This window comes from Rhineura floridana, chromosome 3 (genome assembly GCF_030035675.1).
Source record: "Rhineura floridana isolate rRhiFlo1 chromosome 3, rRhiFlo1.hap2, whole genome shotgun sequence".
Taxonomy (NCBI): Eukaryota; Metazoa; Chordata; class Lepidosauria; order Squamata; family Rhineuridae; genus Rhineura; species Rhineura floridana.
The window spans coordinates 159,685,346-159,704,630 of NC_084482.1; the positions used below are offsets into that span (position 1 = coordinate 159,685,346).

A 19,285-nucleotide genomic window follows, 5' to 3' on the forward strand; every position below is an offset into this window, starting at 1 on the left:
TAAGTATGTGTCACTGCATCAGTTCACACCTCTCCCTTTGTTTATCCTGGCCTCCCTTTTCTCCACTCCCTACTTCCCTTTTTGTTGACTTCCTCTGTGTTAACATTTAGATTGCAATCACGTCAGTGCAGGGCCCTTTCTTTGTGCTTCTGTCACCCTGTGAACCACCATGTACATTGGTATCACTATATTAAATACAATAAAAAATGTTGTCTGTCATTCTGGATTCTTTGGCTACATCCAACCTTTCATGCCTGGACCTTTGTAGAGGCAAACTGGGGGAAGGGGAGGTTGTTGCAGTGGAAAAGTACCATGTGGGTGTTAGGTCCAAACCCAACACGCAAGCTGTCACTGTCTACTCAGCTCACATACACCCGGGCAGGTGCGGAGTTGAGAGCAAGAATCTATTGCCAGAGGCCAGGAAATAACACACAATATTACCTTTGCAAAGGGGTCCCAAGACCTGCGAGCGAATAGCCTTTCAGAAGTGGGAACCCCGTTTATTGATACGCAGGAGATTTATATAGTTTCCCCAACGGTTACAAAAGAGGGGAGCGGATGTCATAAAGAATAGAAAAACATTGCTAGACATAGTAACGTCTTAGATATGGAAAAAGGGGTGCTCAGGATAACAAAGCCAGGAACAACTTGCCTTCTTTCAGACATAGGCTTGCATAGTTTATACGACCTTGAGATAAGCGCTCAGAGTCAGAGGAACAAAGGATAGATAGGAGCAGGGGAGGTTCAGTTACAAGTGGGATCATTAAACTAAGAATACACTCAGGTTATATTTTCTACATTTGTAAGATTGTGTCAAGGTCCAACCATGTAAATGAAGCATAGGCATTCTTTTGTGATACAGTTGGTAACATTATACAAGACATTGAGTATAGATATGCAGAAGAAAATGATAGAACTTTTCCAGTTCAATCAGGCTTTTATTCATTTAGCCACTGGAATGTTTAGGGTCAGGTCATCGGGAAATAAACCGATATCTACTTTATATCAAGTCAGTAATATTTCCATACCCAACATGGGAAAGGGTTAAGCACCCCAACTGCTTCTTCAATGAAGTTTGCCCTCCCATACAAAGCTGCTATTCATTTCAAGAAGCAGCTGTCTGTGTTTAAATACACAAGTTTGCTTTTAGTATGTACTTTGGCCCTTAGGTGGCATGAAATGTGAAATGAAAGCAAGATGCAGAACGTGTTGGCATCTCATCATTCAGCAGGAAAGTGTGGCTGTATTTTGATCTTGGATGGAGAAGAAAGAGATGCAATTCAAAATGCCACCTGTGGAATACTAGTAGAGGTGAGACTTCTAGCTATAGGAAGCCATTTTTTCCTGCGATTTTGCTTTCCTATTCGATTCCAGCAACCTCCATTCACTCCTGCTGACTTCCTCATGAAGATGTACAGCCTGAGACTTTGGCTGAGCTTTTACTTCCTGATTAACTGGACATGGGAGCAACAGGCAGAAAGCTTTGGGCATAGCACAGAGCTCATCCTGCAAGCATGAAGTCCCAGGCTCAAAAACAACATTTTTATAATGTACCTTTTAATTTTGTCACTGAAAAATGTTATTTATCCTCAGTTAGCATATTGCTTTCAATAGTGAACACTGGTTTGATTGAGGTTATGTGAATGTCCTAACTACTTGCTGGACAATGTCTGTTACAAGACATGAGTGATACAGCTCCCCACCTCCTGAAATAGTTATGTTAACTTTTAAAAAGTTTTTTAATATGTGGTAATATTCATGGACCCCCTTTAAAAGTAAAATTAAGATGAATCATGGGTGTCCAAAAGAATTTTTTGGGGTGTGCGTGTCAAGGTAAATACTTTTAATCAAGTACAGTAACTAGCATCAGATAACATCTCTACCATTCTGGTGAATGAATGGTGGCGAGACCTGGGTAGACCTAGCCTCTGAGAGACTTGTATTTCAGGTTTACCCCTCCAATGTTTGTGTTTGGGTAGCCCTGGCATCCAGACTTCATATTTCCACTCACTGCTGAAACCCTCAGTTCTGGCTCCCTTTGCCCTCTCTGGCCACTAATTAATTGTGCAATTAATTGCTACAATTAACTTCACAATGTCCCCCACTGCAGTTCCATTAAAAAACACCAAACAACCAAGATAGCAACACTGGACTACACTCCAGGGTTGTCATATTCTGACTCCCCTCCCCCGAGCAAAATGGACATAACATGGTGTTTCTTTGCAGGGCTGGTATAACTCATCCTTACTGAGCCACAGCCCCGCTCTCAGTAATATGGGTACAGTAAAGAGAGCCTGTATCTGCAATGGCAGAGTATCTCTTAAAGCGTTTACAAACGCAGAAGAAAATCACATATTTTGTATGAAATAAAACCTGACTTTGCTGCTACCTTTTGTTTTTTTTAATTGGCACACTACTCCTCAATCGCAGCTACACTAAAATTCTGGATATCTGAATTGTTTTCTATGTGGAACAATTACTTTTCCACCAAGGAAGACCTGCAGAAAAGGCTTAAAAATAAACCAAGAGCCTAGACCGTGGGTATTTCATCTAATTTTGTCTTTGTGTAATTGGCAAAATCAAATGGTGGCTGGTGCCTATTAGAACTGGTAGGGCAGAAAGCAGGGAGACCAATACTAGGAGGAACCAGAGGCAAATAATTCTAATTTTGTCCCCATCCTCCTCTCTGCTGAGTTCTATAAGGGACAACACTTGAGACTTGAAGGAGGAGTAGCCTACAGGCAGTGCTACCCCTTGGACTTGTCATGAGAAAGAAGGCAGGCAGGTTGAGACTCACTGAGGGCAGACTGAGATTGGTGGGACAGTGTCCCATTTGCCCAAATGGAACAGGTGCCATTGGCTAAATCTGCTTTCCTAAATGTCAATCATTGCTATCATTTTATTCATTAGCTAAAAACGCTGAAAGGTGGAAATAGGCTAGTTTCTCACAAAACAAATGAGGAGAATCCCCGCACATTTTGTCTTGTATCTCAGGTTCTACAAACGTAAGAAACATTTTTTCAAAGCTGGGAATTTGGGAAATATGGTTCATTAGAGGTGGTCAACTGCTACCCTTGCCCCTGCCCCTGTAGACAACCAGGCTCTTTGTTGAAAGCAACATCTGAAGAACAGCTTACATCCGTATGAATCTGCCAACCTGTGACTTTGTCTCCTGTGCAGCCTGAAGCATGGTAGGCAGCAAAGAGGGAGAGAACCATTTCTGTAGTGGCCCCAAGAGAATGGAATGGTCAACTGAAGGAAGTCTGCTAGACCACACTGTAGCTTGCCCTTGAAGAATGACAACGTATATTATTTCAATGGGGGTTGCTTTTAAAAATTGTTTTCCTGTTTCCTTCTGTTTTTATATCAATGTTGATTTTACTGTTGTTTTGGCTTAATTTTGTTTTCATTTCTGTCATACAATGTCCAGTAGCTGACATTGGTTGAAAAAGGGATGAGACAAATCAATGGAGGAAAGCAGGTCATGTCTATCAATGACTATTAGCCATGTTGCTTAATAGAACCTCCAAATTCAGAGACAGTATGCCACCAAGTTCTAAATGCTGGGGGGTGGGATCACCAAGGGCTGTTCCTTTTGTGCCCTCACTTAGGGCAGAAACACACTCACTGTTCTGATGGTTCCAGTGCATCTCTACCTCTCTCTTCTGAAAACAGGAGCACACAATGCTAGTCAAACTCTGCCCTTTTTTTTTTACTGTAAAACCTGGTTGGAGCAACTTGGAGTGCATTTTTTTTTAAAAAAAAATCAGCTTCAAAGAGATTTCACAACTGATCGGCAGATCAACCTGTTCCCCCTCCAGGTATGGCTAATGGAAATGCTTTGCTCTGGCAACTAGTGTATTCTCAGCCTGAGAAACAGTTCTCAGAGTGGTTTAACAATCAATCCCTTTCTCCAGGGAATTCTGAAATTATAGCTCTAGAGTCTCTTAACAACTCTCCACACCCTTAAACTCAGTTCCCAAGATTATTTCGACGGGAAGCCACAATTGTTTAAAGTGGTGTGATGATGCTTTAAATGTAATAATAATAAATACATAATAAAAATAATAAATGTATAGGGGAGATGGGGTCCTACTTAATATCATACTTACTGCCTTTTAATCAAGGCTGTGTGTGCTATCCCATAAAGGCAAAGATGCAGTTGGGGCACTGATAGACAGTCTTCAATCTTATGGTGACTTCCAGTAAAAATAATGGACAAGTCTTTAAAGCTGGTGTTAGGTGTTCTTGAGTACATAGACACGGTCTTATTCTCCAGTTATTTGCTTAACCAGCTAGTGTTACAATGCAAACTCTGAGCCTTCAGCAAGTCTTGACCCAGAAAATAACTTGTCCAACAGCATAGCTTTGTGTGGGTGGAAAAAATATATAAGGAGCTCTTGTATATGGTGTCAAACAAATTATATATTTAGCCCAGCATCTGGAGCGGCTACTGCTGTCTAGAATCTTTGGGACAGGTCTGCTCTAGTTCCTATAGTAGAGATCCTTTAAACTGGTCTTAAATATTTTATTGCAAAGCGGGGCTGAGCTATGCTATGACGAGTCTCATCCTTGAGGTCTGATCTGATGAAGGATGGGACAAACTACGTTTGCAAAATAACTGATTTTCATCATAGGAGTCAACTTCCTTCCTTCCTGCTATATTACTATAGTGTTTTGCAATACATTACTATTCTTGAGTTCCCTAATATATTGCAGAGGTATAGATCAAGGAAAAATACTACTGAAAAGTTACAGAACTGGGGAAGGAGAGAATCAAGTCCACTGCTGTTAATGGAAGCCATGAGTACTTGCATCTTGCTATCACAGTGCTGGAGAGCTAAATCACTGCAAAAGCATAGCTTGGATGGGGTCTTGCACTGTTCTAATATGTCCTGTCTTCATTTATTAATTCTACAAGTCCTGTCCTCATTTATTAGTTCTATCTGGAGTGCTTCTCATCCATTGCCTCTCATCCAACACTGCCTTAGCTGTCACAGTCTACTATTGTCTCCTCTAGACTTGCTATTTGGCAACTTAAATGTGCAGGCAATTTTTACCATATGAGGGCACAAAGGGCCTTTCTGGTCCTGAGTTTCTGTCCCTAGGCAGGCTGTGATTCCTCTGCTGTCTTTAACTATGTGCTTGGTAGGCAAAGTAGAAAAGCTTGCACCAATGTGGACCGCATGCTTCTCATTTATATATCTGAGCCACTTCCTAGAGCCCATTGGCTGTCCTAGGCTTGAATGCATTATCTCCATCTCTTCAAAAATGACATGAGAGCCTGTTGACACCAGAGATTTGATGTGAGACATTACAAGGTAGTTGTCACCTACTACATTACATTATGGTAGCAAGAACACATGAGCATTAACTATATTGAGTCCAGTCAGTGATCTATTGAGGCCAAGCTATTAAGTCCATTACACAAACTCTCCTTTAACTGGAGATATCAAAGACCCAACTTGGAGCCATTACATGTGAAAATGTTGTTGCCAAAGTTTGTAATTGTCTAGTTCAGAATAAGAATGTTTCTGTTTGTAATGCTTTGTTGTATTTTGTATTGAGTGTTATTTCCCATCAAAAGTTATGTCCCTTTTTTGTGATATTCTGCACGTGCTCACTCAGCATTCATCACACCAGATGCCCAAAGCCAGCTGTTTTGTAGGTGCATGAGCAACATACTCTTGCAAAGCCCTTGTTCTCACTGAGACTCTCTTTGCTGTGAAACTATGTGAATGTCAAAGGCAGCTGAATTATAAGTAAATGTGCAAAAGTTATTTAATGCTAAACCACTTGCTCTCACTGAAACTCTCTTTGACTGCTGTGAAACTATATGAATTAACTGTAGCTCCAGCTTCTTTGTAAAACTAGAATGTTCTTTTACAGTTTATCCCTCTCAATGAAACTTACTGATTGTTCTGAGCTACATGACCAGACCACTCAACTAAGCAGTTTTTTCTTTGGTGCATATGTTCTCTATTATAGTTAGTTCTCTTAATTGTTTTTTGCATGCAGTTTATGTTTCCCATGTACATCTTAAATGCTCATTAATGTCTAAATGTGTTTGTTGGGGGGGTTGCTGAATTTCCAAGCATCTCTCTGCCATGACTGGTGCTGAGAACTACAATTCCCAGGGAGCAATATGATACGGTGAAATGAGTGTGCATGTGCCTGAATTACAAGCTCAAAGAGAACTTTTTTTTAAAGGCTGGTTTATGAGTTTGCTTTTTTCCTTCTCCCTCCCAATCTTTTTTCCTTTTATATCATGACTTCTACATTGTGAGCCTATGCCTAGATGTGTTGCTGGTGCTGCTTTTAATTTGGAATCTGGTCTAAATTTTTTCAGTTGCCAATGTATGCAATAAATTGCTAAATACAGGAAAACTTTTTCTCTAGCACACCTTAATGCCTTACCCTCAAAAATTTTAGAGGAGCAGATACAACAAAATTCCTGTAAACAACAGCTACTACCTTTGTAATAACTAGGAAGTGGAGTCAGTGTCACATGTTCTTATATGCATTTGTATCAGGGGGTTAGAGAAATGCTGATATACCCCCATTACACAGTGCTTCCCAGGACAATCTTCACAGTCTCTGTTGATCATTTCATGGGAGGGCTTTAATTGCATTAAAACACCTGTGCAGATTTCACTACTCTTCTGTTCTTCTGAAAAATATACCTACAGTCTGAGAAAAGATTGAATGACCAAAGAGAAAATACAGGGAAAATAATTGAAGCAAATTGTAGAATTTCTTAACAATGACTAATGGAAGTTGCAATCTATGGCTGCTTTCTGACCCCTCCACCCCCAATTTCTTATTTATTATATAATGTCACTTTTAATTTGTGGTTGGGGGAGTCCAAGTAAATTATATTTGTATTCTATTGTAAGCCCGAGGGCAGGAACTGTCTTATTATTGATAGAAGCTACTCTGGAAGCCCCCCCCTTTTTTAGAGCAGAGTAAAATACTTTAAATAAAGAAATAAGTTTCCTGCATGCTCACTATGAAAGTTCATAACTGTTGAGTTGATTCCAAGTCATTAGCTGATTCCAAGTTCACCCAACATTAAGGGTGCTTCTCCACTAGGTGTTTAATGCTACTCTGGGCTCATTTGAGAGGAAGGGCAGGATATAACTTTAAATAATAATCATAATATTTAATGTGGGATTGCCATGCTTCATACACTCACTTTATATGGGGCGTCCAGGCATAACTGTCATCCAATCATTGTCATCCTGTATTTTTCCTTTGGTCATTCCATCTTTTCTCAGACTGCAGGAATATTTTTCAGGAGCACAGTAGAGTAGTGTAATCTGCACAGGTGTTTTGATGCCTTTAGTGCAACCCTTCGATCTTTTAAAAGTGCAGGGTTTTGACATAGGCAGTGACGGGAAAGTGAACCAGTCATTGCTAAGTGTACATTCATTATAACATTTGTGGTGGATGCCATTTTATGATCCCATTTTTGTTAATCTAGGGCACAATCCAACTCATATTTACACTGGGCTGATATGGCAGACCCGTGGCTGAGCTGGCAGAGTCCCAGCACCAATGGCAGAAGCCCCTCACCCTGACTCAGCTGTGGTGGCTGCTGGCTTAGCCAGGATTCTGCCAAGGAAGCCCAGCCCAGCAGAAGGGATGTTGGCGGAAGCCGGTGGAAGGCCTGAAAAAGGGGTGTTCCAGGGGAACGTTGGAGGAGGGGCCAAGGGGGGGACCTCTGCAACATCCAACTCCTGTTTGAAGAGCTCCTATGGGTCCCAATCTGGGCCAAGGTTACTCCGAGAAAAAGGTCGGCCTAAGAAAATAATGATAATGGAAGTCAATGGGGAGCGCTTAATTGCCGGTAGGGGTATTCATGGGAGCTGCCTTTTTCTTTTCTGTTTCTGTGTTCAACTCCCAACTGAGCCAGCATTCAGCCAGCCCAGCGGCTCCCAAATGGCAAATGGATGCTGCAGAGCTTCCCGCCAGCTCTGTCGGCTCCCCTTGAGCTGGATTACTCTGCCCATTAACAAATTTAACTTTTCCAGGTATATGTATTTTTTTTAATGAAAGAGAGTCATGACGTATAATGCTATAGCATTCTTGTAGTATAGTGTTATAACACTAAACCTCTCTTACATTTAAAAAAAATATATAGCTGGAAAAGCATGTCAGTGATAATTAAAAGCACTATTAAAAAATTAAAATGGCATTCATCACAAGGGTTATACTGAATGTATGTTAAGCTGCAAATAGCCCCACCCACAGCAGCTTTGTCACCCCCACTAATGTGGATAGAACATTGCAAGTTGTATAAACAAAACCCACAATAATTCTGGTCGTGTGGAAAGTCAACTGCAATTCCACTTACAATAGAAGAGCAATGATTGTAGCTATCTGATAAGAAACAATGCCTCACAAAAAGGAGGGAAATTACAACCTCTAATAGTTGTTACAAGGTCATTTCTTATTGTCTTTATATATTAGGATGCTTAAGATATAAAGGTCACATCCATACCATACGCTTAAAGTACATTTGAAGTTTGCAGCTTCCCTCGAAGAATCCTGGGAACTGTAGTTTACCATCACAGAGCAACAATTTCCAGTAATTTATGCTAGCGCTTTAAATGATAACACTTCTTTGTGATGGCTTTAAAAGAAGATTAGACAAATTCATGGAGGACATGAGGCTATCAATGGTTACTAGCCATGATGGCTGTGCTCTGCTATCCTAGTCAGAGGCAGCATGCTTTTGAAAACCAGTTGCCGGAAGCCTCAGGAGGGGAGAGTGTTCTTGCACTCGGGTCCTGCTTACAGGCTTCCCCCAGGCACCTGGTTGGCCACTGTGAGAACAGGATGCTGGTCTAGATGGGCCACTGGCCTGATCCAGCAGGCTCTTCTTATGTTCTTATGTTCTTATGATGCTGTTTACAATTCTGATTAAAAGCTAAGGTTGGTATTCAGTGCTGCTGTTCTGCTAGCACAACAGACTTATGCTTCCACACTGAAACTTCTCTCCCCTGCAGCCCCTTGCGCACCCTCAAAATCTTCTCCAGAGGGTTGGGGGACCCTCCAGAGCAGATTTTGGGGGTGCAGAGGGAGAGGAGAGGAAGTCCCTTTGCTTGAGTGGAACTCTGCTCATGCAGTGTTGGATACTACCCTAACAGCTGGCTAAAGATCTTTTGTTGAAACTCAATGTGTTCTACAATTTATTTCATAAACATCTAATCTATGCCTGTCTGCTGATCCTAATAAACTGTATATTGTGCAATGTACTGCTGCCCTTTGGGTGTGTGTGTGTGTATGTGTGAATATATGTATGCATATGCATGGGTCAACACAGTAGTTTTGGACTCTCTGGGGATGTATGGCAACGGGTTGTCATGATGAGCTCCAGCACTTCGACATTTACCACTACACTACCACTGAGATGTATAGTGCTATAACATTAGCAAAGGAAGCTACAATGAGTAGGGTACTTTTGTCTAGTCAACAGCCTGATCCTATGCAGAGTTAGTCACACTTAAGTTCTTTGAAACCAACAGGTGATACCTAACTTTGCAAAGGATTGCTCTTCATTGTTGCAACCCTGTGTACATTTACCAGCAAGTAAATTCCATCAAACCCAGTGGGATTTAGTTCTGTATATCACTGACAGCACAAGAGTTGCCCATATGATTCATTTCTGAGAGCCGGTGTAGTCTCAGTTGATAGAGGGTTACACTTGAACCTGGGTTCAAATGCCACTTCTTCTTTGGACTCATTATATGGCCTTTAGTGATTCACTGTTAGCTTCCAGACAATGAGCCTTTAATGAGTTTAATGAGCATTTGTCCTGATTTATTTGAGGGGAGCCAGGTTGTTATGTTCATCAATTCAAATTGAAGCTGGTTTGGTGGAAATACATCAAAATGCAGTGTTTCATAAGAAATGACAGGATAAATATGGATTGTGGCTAACATTGTGCATACACCACTCCCCGAGCCAGCAGTGGCAGTGCACCAGATGCAGAGAAAACGGGGTGTGTGTGTGTACATAGCCTAGAAGGTGTTGCCTCAAAGGAAGTGTTATCCCACATTTTACAATGTATTTCTCTGTCACTCTCCTTATTGCAAAAAGTCTGATCTTTTGGGGAAGCAGATTTGCTGCGCAAGTCCTCTCAATCCACTATAGCTGTGAGACCTGAATTGGCAGGTATGTGAATCTCACCCAAAAATAGCAGCAGTCTGGAAGTATCCACTGTTTCTCGACTCCTTTTTCCCATGTGTAAAACAGGTGTAGCAAGTAAGGCTGTGATCCTATTCACATGGTGATAAGTGAAATTGTATTCAGTAGCGCTTACTTTTGAATAGTTATGCAAAGTTTTATACCCTAAGGCAGTAATTCTGCTTGCAAGCTTTCCATAGGCACCTGATTGGCCACTGTGAGGACGCTGGACCAGATGGGTGTTGGGCTTGATCCAGGGCTCTTTTATGTTCCTTATCCTATTTACCAAAGGGTGGCAAGCCTGTGGCCCGCAGACCAGATCCATTCACCTAAAGATGCAAGTGGCCCATCACCCTCAGCAGAATCAGGCATCTTTTCTCCCTCTGGTATGATACTATTGTTAGGAGGTCTCATTGGTCAGGAAACAGAAAGAAGCGCTCACACTTACCCGGAAGTAAATCCCATTAAACTTAGTAGGGCTTACTTTTTGAGTAGACATGCTCACGATTGCACTGTGAATCTATCTTGTGCCATTGGCAGTAGTTTACAGTGCAATCATATGTATGCATGCCCAGAATAGAGTAAGGTAGTGGAGAGTAGGGACGGAGTGATTGAAGCGAGAGAGAAACTCCCCAAGCCAAGATACATTATGTCAAGCTCCGCCCACTGGTGTGGACCGCAAGCGGCAGAGCAGCCACAAATGTTATGACTGAAAACACGGGTATGTGTGGAAGCTACTGTGCCAAATGCGCGCACAGAAAAATCGGATCTGAATAACCCCGTCTGCGATTAAGGGCCCCTTCTGGAGAGCCACCCTAACGTACGCAACACAGAATTTGATTTAGCTCCTCACCCCTCAAGCGTTTTACGAAGCTAACTCGGAAAATATTACGCCGCTTAGTGCCAACAACATCCCATGTCAATAATGAGATCAAGGCCAGAAAAATGATTTTCTAAAAAACTTATATCTGCCTATCGCTCTAATTTCCCCGTCCCTCTAATTCTGTTTTGCCAGGAAATTTGATTTTCCCAAGAAAGGGCGCAGGACCTATAGCATCCTCCTCGCAGACCACCGAAGACAGGAATGATTCAATGGTGGATCTTCTCGCACTTTTGTTTGTTTTTGTTGCGGGGCTGATGCTGATTTCCTTGCCTCTCCCTCTTGCAGTGAGTTGCAGCGTCCTGTAGGCTACGATGTGTCAGTTGTTACAAAATGCGGGAGGCGGGGCTTTGCCTGTGCGTGACGTGGGGCGAACTTAATTCAAGCCTGCAGTCAAAAGCAGCTCCGTGCACAAACGGCGCAGGTTTGAGCAATGCGTTTTCAGCAGGCAAACTAACTTCTCGATCGCTTTTCCCTCTTTCTCGGCCTCGGGAGCTTCGAGCCTGCTTGGAAGGGGTGGCATGTGTGTGTCGAGGCGCGGGGGGACGCAAGCCCTTTCTGCAACTTGACCTTCCTTTGGATTACAGCCAGAGAGCTTTTCATGCCGCGCCTCCTTGCAATGGGTTTGCCTACATGCTAAAGAAGGACGAACCTTTGCGTGTGTTGGTGCTTTTTCTGATTTTTTAACCAGGCGGCTTCCAGTGCTTGGCTATATTTAGTGATTTATTTATTCGGTGTTTTTTTTAAAAAAAGAACCCTCTCCAACACGCATCGGCTCTTTCAAGGCTGCTTGGGTGCAGGTGACACACCCTCCTCCTCCCCCCCCTCTCCCCTCCCCCCCTTCATTCACTCAGGTCGTTAGCACAAGGGCAATAGATCTATCTCATATCCGCGCCAGGTTCTTCTTTTCTGAAGCGGCTGCTGCTGCTGCTGCAGTTCGCCGATCGAAAGAGGCAAATGCTGGGGAATTGCCTGCCCAAGGGAGAGAAGACGAGAAGCTGTTTTCTCTTTGCAGCAAAGTGAAAAGGATAAAGCTGCAAAACTGATCAAACGGAGCAGACCAAGCCGAGGGAGGGACTTTCTGCTCCTTCTAAAGGAAAAGGAAGGCAGAAAAAAGATCATCGGGATCTTGCTAGATCTTTCCGAAGATGTCATCTCAAACTAAGTTCAAGAAAGACAAAGAGATCATAGCAGAATATGAAACTCAAGTAAAAGGTGAGTGGCAGCTATATACCACTCTCTGTCTACTTTCACCCAGTTCCTACTCCTCCCCTCCTCCTCTTCTCTCCTCCTTTCTCTCTCCTGACCCCCTCTCTCTTTTCATCAGGCCTCTTCATTGTTATAAATCTTATTATGCATCGGTAATCCTATTGTGAAAACACTGGGATCACCAGAGCAAGCCCCAGCTGCTGATGGCTGATTTTATAGGCGAGAGAGGTCGAGGTGGGGTGTGTTGGGGGAATCGCTGTGGGGGTAGTAAAAGCTGCATTGCAGTTGTGTGAATGGTGGTGTCTTTTTAACAGTCTCGGTTTTTAGAGAAAGATCTTCACTTTTATCTTCTTGGCAAGGTATCTCTTTCTCGCTAAATCGCTTGATAAATAGTGCCTTCCTTTGATTAAAGCCCCATTTCGGTGTGGGCGGGGGCATCCATCCGTATTTAATAGATGTGTATGTGCCTGGCCAGATTTGTGTTTTGCATATTATACTGAGTACCTAGGCGTGGGTTTTTATATCTCCCATATGTGGAACGATGCTTTCTGGTGCCTGTTTCCCCACAATGAACAGCATTTAGATGAAAGAACCTGTATTCTGTGTATGTCAATTTTTTAAACAGCTTTCTTCTGGTTTTTTTTTAACTATTTGGATTTTTCTCTTCGTTAGCTCTTAGGTCACACAACCAGGGGAATGGGTAGGACCAGCAGTTTCTGATAAACACAGTTTATTTGAGCAGGAGACCCTCAACATGAACAGAAGCAGCTTGGGTGTCTTCCACATTAGTACCTATGATGACACATCCGTGGGTGAAGGTTCAGCTCTAATCTGGAGAGATCTGGCCTGTTATTTCTGCCATAACCTCATTTTTCTTTCTCCACCCCTATTAAGCAACACCCCCACCACAACATAAAATCCACATGCATTCTTGGTTTTTAGCAAGCATTTAGAAAAACCAAACACTCTTTCTTCCTTTTCTCCCTCCCTGATAAAAACCAAGGTCGATTAGAAGTCTAAACCTAAAACATGGTGCTGACTACACATCATGCATTGTACTGTTTACTATGGGGCTGATGCCTGATATGGCATGAGGTATCAGTGTTTACTTCTGTTTTCCTAATCCGTGGATTATTGATGAGCTGATGCTTAAAGAGCAGTTGGCTGGTTAGCTTTGCATGTTTGCCATGTTCTTCTGTGCAAAAGATTCTGGGGGAAAGTTTGGTGGCAAAGTTATTGCTGAGTACCATCTGCATAACCGCATCCATTGATGTTATTCCTTATTTTGGATCCTGACATAATGTGCTAAAACAATATATTTTCTCTTGATCAAGCAGTTATGCTCTTTTTTCTTTCTTGAGTAAGCCTGCATAATGTTGAGTATTCTTGCAAGGTTGTAATGAAGAATGCTGTGCAGGCTTCCCCCACCTAGAAAATAACTTTCAGGGTGGTGCATGATTGTTACGTTATTTATTTGTGCTTCTAGCTCATCCTTCAGCAAATGTTCCTGCAGTGGGTTACAAAAATAATTTAAACAATCAAAATAAGTACAATATGTTAAAAAAAATAACACTATAAAATTTTATTTTTATTTTATTAATAATATCATGCGACGTGTAGATAACAGAACTACTGTAAAACCAAGTGGATTATTTGTGTGAACACGAGAGCCCTTGTGATAAATAGTTTAGATGATGTCCAACCAAGTCATACTTGGAGGAGACCCACTGAAATCAACTGACTTAAGCGTATTGATTTCAGTGGATCTACTCAGAGTATGATTAACATCAAGTATCACCCTTGTGACAGAAGAGTTGGCCTGTTACAAATACTTAAGTCTCTAGATATGCAGTTTAGTATCATTTGCCAAAATAGGATGAAATCCTGGATCTCTTAATGTCATTGAAATTTTTTCCATTAAGTTCAATAGAGGCAAGATTATAAAAGATCTGATATTATCCTTTGTAATTGTTCTTGGATATCCTGTAGTAGTTTCTACAGGAAGCTTCTTAATAAGCTGCTGTTGCCATAATGTTGTGTTTTAGTCAGCAGTTACTTCATTGTTAATAGCTGAGTGGCTTGCAGTGTTCTTTCCTGTTTGTGTAATATAAAGATTACATGCCTTTGAGACTAGGGGTAGATATGTGGACTGGGTCTTGGTGGTACATCTCATTTTCCCTGTAAATATAAATAAATTTAATCTTGAAAGGGAATATGTATCAGATTTATCTCCTGTTACCAGTGCACACTTGAAAAAAATCTGAATAAAGACATTTTTTTTAAAAAGTACTCACCAAGCACAATATTAATTATATTATTGAAGTAAAACCAGGAAATTCTATAAGATGCAAAATTAAGACTGGTTGAGTTGCCTTCAAGGTAAGTCTCACCCCATCATCTCTCAGATCATTTAAATCAGCCAAAATTTCCAGGGTGTGTGTGCCAATAGTGGGTGGGGACAGAGGTAAATGTAGGCGGGGCAACAGTTGTGACTTCTTAGCTTTGTACAGTAGGCTGCCTTCCAGATATGCCAAAGTCAGAGGTTTTTAGGGCCCTCTTACCACATAGCCATGAAGTTCACTGGGTGACCTTGGACCAGTCACTGCCTCTCAGCCTCAGAGGAAGGCAATGTTAAACCACCTCTGAATACCACTTACCATTCATAGGGTCACCATAAGTCGGAATCGACTTGAAGGCAGTCCATTTCCATTTTTTACTATTTCACCCAGGCAAGTGCAGCATTATCAGAGTTCAAGGACACATTCTAGCTTGGCAAGAGCACTTGATGGGGAAAAGCAAGTGAAGGCTGGGATTTGGGGGGGAGAGTATTCTTTCTGTAGAGTCCTGAGGACTGACTAGGGAGGCCTGGAGGGTTGTGTTTGGTCCCTGGGCTTGAGGCTCACTCCTGCTTTAAATAGGTTTGTGCTGCTCCTTGTATTGGTGGAGCAACTTCCAGACCTTCCAAAACAGAGATTTTTGAGGCGATGGGGGGTGACCTTTGATCTTGTATATCTGTTTGTTTTACTGTGCCTTTTCAGCCTTCAGTACTTGGCTTTGAACAGTGATAGAACTGTTGCAGCTCATGCTGCTATTTGCCAGTTGTCATCTGTTTGTGTATATGTGCCCTAGATCAGTGGTTCCCAACCTGGGGGTTTGGACCCCCTGGAGGGCCGCAAACCCATCCCAGGCAGGTTGCCAAGAGAAGAAAGAATTATTTATTAATTTTAAAATTATTTTTAAAAAATCATTAACAGTTGGTCTGTGTACCACCAACTTGTGAGCCTGCACTACATATGCACGCAGCCACTTCCACCTCCCTTTTGTCCCTGCCAGCCAGCCAGCAGTCAGTTTCCTCCACACAGAGGGCTGAGCAGCACTTGAGCGAGTGCATCAAGAGAAGGGGCCAGCTGGGCTTATTTCAGCTCCAGCTCTCCCCACTGTGTTGTCAGCAGCAGTGAGGGAAGATCGATCAAGCTGATTGGCTCTGGCTGTAGAGACAGAGGGACACTGGGAGGGGTGTGCCTACCAAAAAAGTAAGGGGATGGAGTACTGGAGCGTCCCCCTGTGAATACACCCCTGGGCACTAATTAAAAATTCACTGTATAGTTAACTCATAGTATAATGTATACATCTACTCAGAAGTAAGTCTCTTCATATTTAATGAGGCTTACTCCCAGGTAAATCAAATTGCAGTAATCGGACCAGACTAAGTGTCTGTTGAAGCTTTGAAGCTGTATTACTTTTTGTGGGGAGGGGGGCATGGTTAAAGGAAGTAAAAAATTATGTCTGTAAAACAAGGACTTAAGCTGCAATCCTAACCAAGTCTACTCAGAAGTAAGTCCTGTAGAATTCAGTGGAGCAACACCCATGTGCGGTCAGTTAGGCTGAGAGTTAATAGCTGACCCAAGACAGTAAGAAAGGGAGAGACAAAAAAGATGGGTAAAGTAAGTTTTAAAAATGTGAAACTACAGATGCTCAGTGTATTTTTGTTGCTGTTTATCAAGACTTTGAGTGTGTTATTATACAGTTGCATATGTTCATTATATTTTTAAGTATTTTAAAATATGTTGTTACCCAAATTTTGTTGTTTTTACTCTTAACATGAGTTCTTTGCATGGTTTAGGGTTGGCATTCGGGGAGAGCTCTTGTGCCTTGCACAGCTGTGTGGCAGTCAGAAATTAAATTAAGCCTTTTCTAGTATGGAAATACAATTATAGGGAAAGTTTCACCTGTTCACATTGTCAGACATCATCATTGTTGTTGTCATATGGAGCTTCCTGAGCTGAGTGCTGAAGATGAGGCATCATTGTATACAGGTGGGACACTTAAAACCAGAGTCCAAATGCCCTGGTATCAACCAGGCTCTGCTCACCACTCTGGGTGGTTTACTTTTATCGCCTTCCTTTCATTTCTTTCCAAATTTGTTAAAAGTTGTTTGTATTGCTGTAACCTGCCCTGGGACCTTTTGGTGAAGGGCAGGTAATAAATATCACCATCATATCTGTTATTGTGATGAATAAAAAGTGACCTTATTTAACATTTCATTATGTATTTTTTCAGTTAACAGATGAACAGTTAGCGTGTGGGGGTCGTGAAAGATTTTGAAGTTACAAAGGGGATCCCATACTTACAAAGTTCAGGAACCACTGCCCTAGATTTAAATAGTTGCAATGCATGTTGATTCTGCATTGATGCTTTGTCTTAAAGCTTGTTCTTCACCTAAATAGCCATTCCCAGTTTAAGAAGAGACAGTTGTGTACAAAAGTGGAGTACTTAAACTGGTGTTACTCAAGTCGGGTTCCTATGATCTGCATTGAAGCTGTTTTGCTGGTGGGGCAAGGAGGCATAATGTGAGGACCCCATTTCTTGCAGCAAGTTGTCCCAAATCAGAGGTGGCTAATCTGTGGCTCTCTAGATGCTATAGTCCAGCAGGGATATGATGTGGCAGGGCCATAGGCAGGGATAGGATGTGGCAAGGAAGATGCGTTCTCTGTCTTCCATGGTGAGTTTTTAAACATCTCCTGCTCTGTATACCAATGTGGCAGTAGTATGGTTCACAAAATCTGGCTTCCTCCCTTATCCTCTGACCCATTGTCACTATGGACTGCTCCAAATCTCTTTCTGTTACTCATTCATGTTAATCATCCAAGGCTTCTATTCCTTGTTTCCCCCTCCAGACAGCAGAAAATACTGCTGCTGTTGGTTCGTTGCACTCCGTTTTTATTTACTTAATGTGTCTGTCGTCTTTGGTAGCTGAGCTGCTTTTCAGTTGACAAGCGAGCACAAACATTTTGCTAACAGAGGGCTCCAGCTGTACTATATGTTTAAAGCCATACCTTACTACTTTAACAGCCATGGTTCATGCCAAACAATACTGGGAACTGTGCAGAGAGCTGTTCCCCCTCACAGAACTACAGTTCCCAGAGTGGTTTAACAGTCAATCCCTCTTCCCAGGGAACTCTGGGAATTGTAACTCTCTGAAGGGAATAGGGGTCTCCCAACAATTCTAAGCACCTTGAACAACAGTTCCTTGGTTTCTTTGGGGGAAGCTATGACTGTTTAAAGTGGTATGCTACTCCTTTAAATGAGTGGTGCAGATGAGGCCAGAGTTGACACACTATTTAAGGATAGAGACGCACTTATTGTTCTGACAGTTCCAGTGGGTCTCCACTTTTCTTTCCTGAAAATGGGGGCAAACAATGGTAATCGAACCCCACCCCTTCTTACTGTAAAACCTGGTCGGATCAGCTTAAGTGGGTTTTTAAAATTAGCTTCAAAGAGATTTCACATTTGATTGGCAGACCAACTTGTTTCCCTTCCAGGTGTGGTCAATGAAAATGCTCACAGCCTAATTCTTGAATTGAACACAAGAAGAGTCCATTGAGATTAGCTCAATGGTCCATCTAGTCTAGCATCCTGTTTCCAACAGTGGCCAACCAGATGTCTCTGGAAAGCCCCCAAGCAGGATGTGAGGGTGGAAGGGGCTGCCGGGGAATTTTGTAGTTCGTTGGACTGAGGGTCCTTGAGTAAAATCAAAGAACACATGCTTGCAGCAAAAAGGTAGGCCTTTATTGGATGACAAGCATATCCTTGGTCATTCTCTCTCTTAGTGAGTGAAGAACTGCAACATGGCACTGGTTGCCTGGGGTTTTTATACATTTCAGGACAAAGACTTTAGCATCTACCAATCAGGAGTTCATACATCAGTATGACATGGGCATTACAGTATTACACAGATATCTGCATAGGCATTGCATAGGTACTGCACTTTCTGCATCGTGTTCTGGTGAATTTGGCAGTGTTCAGTACTTCACATAAAAGTACATTTTCACTGTGAGCTAAGCATTCCAGCTAATGCAATCCTTCCTACATCTTGGAGAGTTCAGAGATGTCTATTGTCTATTCAGTGTTATCATAGTTGTTTAGAGTACAAGTTGTTTCAAACAAACCAGCACAGTCAGGGAAGACAGCTCCAAGAAGAAAAAGGGTTCTGGCTGGCTACTAAACGTATTAAACGTTAAATTAAACTATTAAAATGTTATAAACCTTTATAAAAATATAATTTGCTTATTGTTTGTATATAAAGAATGTCCCCAACAGGGCTATGAAATAAGAGTGTCTGGAATCCAGAACAGCAACACTTTACACTGCAAGCAGTTTACAACAAATAAAAAAACATACAATAAAAACCATTAAAAATACAGTAAAAACAAAGGTAAACTATTGTAAAAAGACATCTTTTAATTGCCTGCATAAGGCTGGCGGAACAGAGGTTATCAGCAGGGTTTAAACGTTAAAACTGAAGGTGCCTGCTGAATCCCTGTTGGCAGAGCATTCCGGCTGATGACACTGAAGGCTCATTTTTGTATCAATGTTAAATGAGCCTCTCCATCTTGGGGGATGACCAGTGCCGCTCATTAAGATGATCTCAGTGATTGAGCTGGGATATAAGGGTTCAGGTGGACTTAAGTTGTTCAGGGCTTTGTAAGTTAATACAAGGACCTT

General features: G+C 42.0%; 1 protein-coding gene across 2 annotated transcripts in view; it reads left to right on the forward strand.

The window, feature by feature from the left end:
- Positions 1-11,450: 11,450 nt before the first annotated feature.
- SRGAP3 (SLIT-ROBO Rho GTPase activating protein 3) overlaps positions 11,451-19,285 on the forward strand; it is a 332,528-nt gene continuing 324,693 nt past the window's right edge. For both annotated transcript variants that reach the window (XM_061618521.1, XM_061618522.1), the window contains exon 1: positions 11,451-12,286. In XM_061618521.1, coding sequence (XP_061474505.1) covers positions 12,220-12,286 — 67 coding nt within the window. In that variant the 5' untranslated portion in view covers positions 11,451-12,219. The remainder of the gene's footprint in view (positions 12,287-19,285) is intronic.